General features: G+C 45.2%; 1 protein-coding gene across 1 annotated transcript; it reads right to left on the bottom strand.

The window, feature by feature from the left end:
• Nucleotides 1-410: 410 nt before the first annotated feature.
• On the bottom strand, nucleotides 411-3,428 carry LOC149209860 (uncharacterized). Its single transcript, XM_089398778.1, has 2 exons — nucleotides 2,375-3,428; nucleotides 411-1,741 (listed from the first exon to the last, which is right to left on the bottom strand). The coding sequence occupies exons 1-2, from the start codon at nucleotides 3,426-3,428 to the stop codon at nucleotides 411-413; spliced, it is 2,385 nt and encodes a 794-aa protein (XP_089254904.1).
• Between the last annotated feature and the right edge of the window lie 2,615 nt (nucleotides 3,429-6,043).

Genomic DNA, 6,043 nt, shown 5'->3' with positions numbered 1-6,043 from the left:
TGATTGAGAATGTTTTCGGTGGCCTTCTACTGCTCGGTTGTGAATGCGCCATGTGGCCCATTGTCCTGTGCATCGGCGGTAGCTTATGTCACCCCGAATCCCAATTCTGTACAAATTTGTGTGATCTGCAGTAGGCATTATTTCCCTCAACCATGAGGTCCTATGAAACTTGCTGTGTAATGAAAGCTCGCGTCCCGTCGTCCTGTCCATGGTCTTGAGGAGGGGAAAAGGGCGGCCTGTCATTCTGCCGTGCCAGCTACCACCACGTCCATTCGTGCGAGGTTGGAGCACCTTTCCTTGAGTTGATTATTCTCGATCTGATGCCAATAGCTGTCCACCATTTCGTTTGGGCTATCAATCCCATGGTTTGCCAAGTGGTCTGCTACTGAGTTTGCCTGCCTTCTAACCGGCTAGAAGACGAGGCCCTTCATTTTTCCAAGAAACTTCCCTATGCTCTCCGTGACCATGGCTAGACGCCAGTGTTTAGTTACTTTGCTGATCGGCGTGCCTCCATAGATTTTCTTTGCCGCCAGGATTGTAATTTCGGAATCGCCCTCAATAACTGCGTTGTTTGCCTGCTTTCTTTGCAAGATTTTTAGACCTTTCTCCATAGCTGCAAATTCCATTTCATTGTTAGTGCCTTCGCCCAACGCTTGACTGAAGATGTGGAGAATTTCCCCTCTCTGATTGCGGATGAGGCCTCCGATGCCTGCTGGACCCGTGTTGCCTCGTGAGGCCCCATCGAAATTCAGTTTCAGGAAACCATCTGGTGGGCGAGACCAACAGTTTGGAGAGGTTCTGATGTTCTGCTGTTTAGCTGGGGGCTTTTGGCTTTGCTCAATGCGAATGTTGAAGGCGTTCAGAATTCGCTGGTCTTCTGCAGAAAATTTGGAGGACGGGTCAATTGGGGTTTTAACCAGAATCAATTGGTGAATGTTCTCAATTAGGGTAACTTTCAAGTGCTCTATATCCCTGTATTCATTTTGAAAAATTCTCCTATTCCTTTCTTTCCAGATTGTCCAAGTGATGAAGCCAGGCAGGATTTTCCAAATTCTATTGATTTGGGGGTTTTCAGAGTAATTGCTTGGCCAATTGGTGATTGTATTTTGTATGGATTCTAAATCTCTGTTATGCTGCTGCATGATGGCCTCTAACCCTTGCCAAATATGATTAGCCCATTCACATGTATTAAATAAATGGTTCATTGTTTCTTCTGCTTGCTTACACATTGGACAGAAGGATGGGCCTTCGAATCCTTTTTTTCTCAGGTTCTCCCAGGTGAGTGTCTTACGCCTCATGAGGAGCCAAAGAAAGGTTTGAATTTTTGGCCAAAATAGGGGATCCCAGACCTTGTTGAGCCACGGGGCTGGCTCCCTCTGCTCTGTGAGTTCGAGCTGTTCTCTGGCTTCTTTTAGAGTGAAATTTCCATTACCCTTCATACCCCATCTCAGTTTGTCTGCCTCCGAGGATATCCTGATTTTTCTTTTTTGCAGGACTTGGAGGAGGTCATGTATTCTATTGTGATCCTCATTGGGATTGCCTGTGTCTGGAAGAGTCCATTCATGCCAAGCCTGGTCATTTCCATTGGGATTCCAGTACTGATGAACTGTAAAAATTCCCCTGTTCTGGCAGTTTCTTTTGTAGTTCACGAGGTCGGGGTTTTCAAGCTTAGGAAGCTGTTGCCAGGCATCTTCCCAGAAGAGGGTAGATTCCCCATTCCGGATCTCCCAAAAACTATGATCTTGAATAATGTTTCGGTTTCATTTGGCTAGGTTCCAGATTGGCGAGCCTTCTGGAAAATTCTGGAGTCTGATGAGATCCTGGTCTCTGCAGTTAGGGATGTATTTCTCCTTCCAGTGACGGGCCCAAGGGAGGTTGGTCTCTTTGAGCCAACGCCACCACAGCTTGGCACCTCCTGTTTTGTTGCTGATTTCAGGATCGATTAGGTTTAAACCTCCAGCCCTTTTCGATTTACAGATCTTATCCCAGGCCACGAGAGCCCATTTCCTTTTTTCTGCACTGCCACTCCAGAGAAAATATCTTTGGATGGATCGAATTTGCTATAGTAAAGCTTTGGGTGCCAGTAGGATAGAGAGCATGTATTGAGGAATAGCCTGAAGGATGGCTTTAGTTAAAACTAGGCGTCCCGCAAAGTTGAGGGCCCTGTGGGTCCAATGTTTGCATCTTTTTTCCAGGTTTTCTATGAGTCTTTCCCAATGGATCCTTTGCCATGGCTTGGTGGTGAGCGGAGCTCCCAGGTACTTTGAGGGAAGAGAGCCTTTTCTGAAGCCTAAGATGCCCGTGAGATGATTCTGAATTGCAACATGAGTGTTAAAGAAATAGATAGTTGATTTAGAATGGTTGACCTCCATACCTGATGCCCTGCTGAAGAGAGAAAGAATAGATTTGAAAGCCTTGGCCTCTTTGACAGTGGGGGAACCATGTAGCATGGTGTCGTCGGCAAATTGCTGATGAGTGGTTGCAGGGGTGGAAGGGAAAGGGCGCAATCCTTTGATTTTCCCTTCTACTTTGGCTTTGTGGATATATCTGCTGAGCCCTTCCATGAGGATCACAAAGAGGAAGGGGGATAAGGGGTCGCCTTGTCTTATGCCTCGAGAGGGCGAGAAAGAGGCCGAGGGGGATCCATTAACCAGAATAGAGAAATTTGTTGACTTGATGAGAGCAAGAATCCAGTTGGTCCATCTGTTGTCAAAACCAAAAGCCCTTAAAGTGGCCTCTAGATATTTCCAATTTACTTTATCGAAGGCTTTTGAAAGGTCTAACTGAATCATCATTCCCGGGATTTTCTTGGACTGTAAGGTGTGAATCATCTCCTGCGCCAGGAGGATGTTGTCCAGGATTTGTCTACCTTCCACGAAGCCTGATTGTTCCTCCGAGATGATGCCAGGGAGGATAGGTTTAAGTCTGTTGGCGATGACCTTAGAGATGATTTTATAGATCACGTTGCACAAGGCTATGGGCCGGAACTTTTCTGGAGTACGGGCTTCATCCTCTTTGGGGATTAGGGCTAGAAAGGTGGAGTTTAGGCCTTTAAGAATTGAGCCAGAGCGCCTTGAGTCTTCAACTACTTGCCAGACCTCTGATTTGACTGTTTGCCAACAAGCTTTGTAGAAGTTTATAGTAAAACCATCTGGGCCAGGCGCTTTATCGTTTGGCATGTCTTTCACTGCTTCCTCCACCTCTTCCATTGATATATTTCTTAACAGAGAGGCATTTTGAGCTGGAGTAATGATTTGGGGAATGGCCTGGGTGATTTCCTCACAGGCTTCCACACGTTCTCCTTGAGGTTCCTGGGCTATTTGTTTGAAGTGAGTGGTAAGCAAGGTTGAAATCTCATTATGGTTCTGAATGACTTCTCCAGTAGCATTAGTGAGCTTGAGGATTTTGTTGGCTCCCTTGTAATCCATTGTCGATCTATGGAAAAATTTTGTGTTTCGCTCTCCCTCCTTCAACCACTGGATGCGAGATTTTTGCTTCCAAAGGATTTCTTCCTGTTGGCATCTGATATTCCATTTCTGCATTAGGATCCTTTCCTGTTCAATGGAGTTTTCCTTATTGATCCCTGAGGCCCACTCTTTGTGAATTTGACCTAGTCGGTCTTCAATATTGTGTTTATCTTGGAATATGTTACCAAATTCGGTTGAATTCCATTCCTTGATTTTTAGTTTGATGAACTTTAGTTTGGATTGAAGTTTAAACATTTTGGTCCCTCAGATATTTCTGGGCTCTTCCCACCACTTTTTTACCAGTTCCTGAAAATTTGGGTGAGTTAGCCAGAATTTCTCAAACCTAAAGGGTCTGTTTTTAGGGGTCTCTAGAAAAGCAGCTTCCATGACGATGGGCCAGTGGTCCGATCCCCCACTGGGGAGGATATCAGAGACTACTGTTGTTCCTTCCAGTAAGATGTTTTCTGAGATCAAGAAACGGTCCAGGCGAGAAGCTATCCTATTTTCTCCTCCTCTGCGGTTATTCCAAGTGTAGAGCCCATTTTTAGGGGGGATATCTACAAGCTTTGCAGAATCCATGAAGTCTACGAAGAGCTCTGAGTCTTTATTGAGGCGTCTGAGACCTCCTTTTTTTTCCAGAAGGGTGGTGATCATGTTGAAATCCCCTCCCATTATTATCTTGGAGTGCTGATGCCTTTGCATTAATTTTGTTAACATGCTCATGAAAAAGATTTTATCCTCTAGTCGCTGAGGCCCATAAACATTAATACAGAGGTAGGTTTCAGAATTACCTGTTAGTTGAAATTCTGTGGCGATATATGATCTGGTGGCTTCCATAGAGATGATTTCGATGGCTTTGGAGTCCCAAAGGGTGGCAATACCTCCTTCCCATCCTTGGCTTGCAACATGTATGTATTTGATAGAGTGTCCTAGCTTCCTGGTGATGATCTCCAGCTGAGTAGTGGCACATTTTGTTTCTTGAATGAGCATGATGTCCGGCTTTTCCTGTTGTAACTTCCTCTTGAGAAGTCGTTGCTTGTTGAGGCTGTTTAGCCCTCTTGTATTCCAGGAGATGATTTTCATTAGTAACTAGGAGGTTATTGAGAGGACAGGAAGGCATGCAAATCCTTCATTTTGCCTGAATTGATCAAAAAAATGCCTAAATCATGGAGAACCTCTCCATTTGTCCTCCTGCCTCTTCTTTTATTCTGCTTTCGTCCCAGAGAGTGGAGAAACATGCTTTTAGGATGGTTACTTGTGCCTTTCGTGATTCCTAACCTTTTTTTTTTTGTTTGTCTAACACTGCTTGTTGTTTTGCGATGAAGAGATCGCGGATCTTCCTTATTTCTTCCTCTGGGATATTTTCCAGCCCCTAAGCTCTCCATTGCTTTTCCATATCTGGTAAGTTGACTCCTTCTTTTTCTAAGGCTTTGTTGAGTTCCAGGTCTTCACTCCCCCCATCGCTTGTGAGCATGTCTGTGTCCTCGTCTCTTTCGTTCATTGCTTCCTGCGTTTGAAATTCTGTGTCATTAGTGTAATCTTCTGCATCCGTATCTTTATGTTCTGTCTTATTCTTTTGGGGTTCTTCTGGCAGCGCTGTCTCATTGTGGTTTCCTTCCGAGTCAGCTTCTGAGTCCAGAATGTTGAACGGATTAAGGGTTCTGCTGGGATCTATTGTTGCTTTGCTTGTTTTTTTCCTGTAGGCCCTTTGTCGTGGTTTTTGTTTTTTGAAAACCTCCTGGTCCTTTGCTGGCTGCTCAAGTTTGGCCTCTTCTGTTGGTTTGTTTAATGGGCATTCCCTGATAAGGTGGCCGTGTTCATGGCATTTCCTACATCGGAAGGGGATCTGTTCGTAGTCAATGGCTTGGAAGTAATCTTCATCTTTGAACTCTAACCACAGTCCGTCATGCAAGGCGCCTGAAACATCCATTTCGACGCAGATCCTGGCGCAAGAAGTGTATTTCCTTTGCATTGTCACCTCTGAGGCTTTAATGAAGGTGCCAAGATGGTCTCCGATGCTCTTAAGGGTTGCTAGACCCCAGTAGTCGATAGGGAGAGAGAAGAGGCGGATCCAAACGGGGACACGAGTGAAGGTTTCTTTTTCAGGTGTGAAGTTCGCTTTCCACGGCCTCATGTAGAGGCCAGCTGAGGAGAGGAAGTAAGGCCCTCCATCAAAGATCCTATCCTTATCTTCTAGATTAGAAAAAACAACAGTGAAAAAACCTTTAGCTCCAAGATGGAGTTTGACATCACCTTTTGGTCTCCAGTGTTGCTTGATCCATTGGCATAGGGCTCGTTCTGTTGGCCACAGTCCCATAAACTTGCAAATGATGGCATGCTCCATCATGTGGTCTCTGTAGACCTGGATATGTGGATCTGAGAAGACCACTCTAAGGGCTTCCTTCTTTTTAGGTTTACAGACTCCTTGCAGGTTATTTTTGAGGCTGAGGTTAGAGGTTTCCGTTGTATCCTCTTTTCCTGCAGAGCGTTTTCCTTCTCTGTGGTCTTTTTCTTCATCTGTCAGTTCGATTACTGGAACCGAGCTGCTCTTGCCTTTGTCCGATGTATTCACGTGC

This window comes from Pinus tabuliformis, chromosome 1_2 (assembly GCF_031772625.1).
Source record: "Pinus tabuliformis cultivar Carrire ecotype Pingquan chromosome 1_2, CPIR1, whole genome shotgun sequence".
Lineage (NCBI taxonomy): Eukaryota > Viridiplantae > Streptophyta > Pinopsida > Pinales > Pinaceae > Pinus > Pinus tabuliformis.
Note: the sequence above shows the minus strand (reverse complement) of the source record. Positions and strands in the feature narration are given on the sequence as shown.

Coding starts and splice junctions, on each gene's coding strand:
- LOC149209860 (XM_089398778.1), bottom strand. CDS start 3,428: ATGGATTACAAGGGAGCCAACAAAATCCTCAAGCTCACTAATGCTACT. Junction 1,742..2,374: donor TCTCTTCAGCAGGGCATCAG/GTATGGAGGTCA, acceptor ACATTATTCAAG/ATCATAGTTTTTGGGAGATC.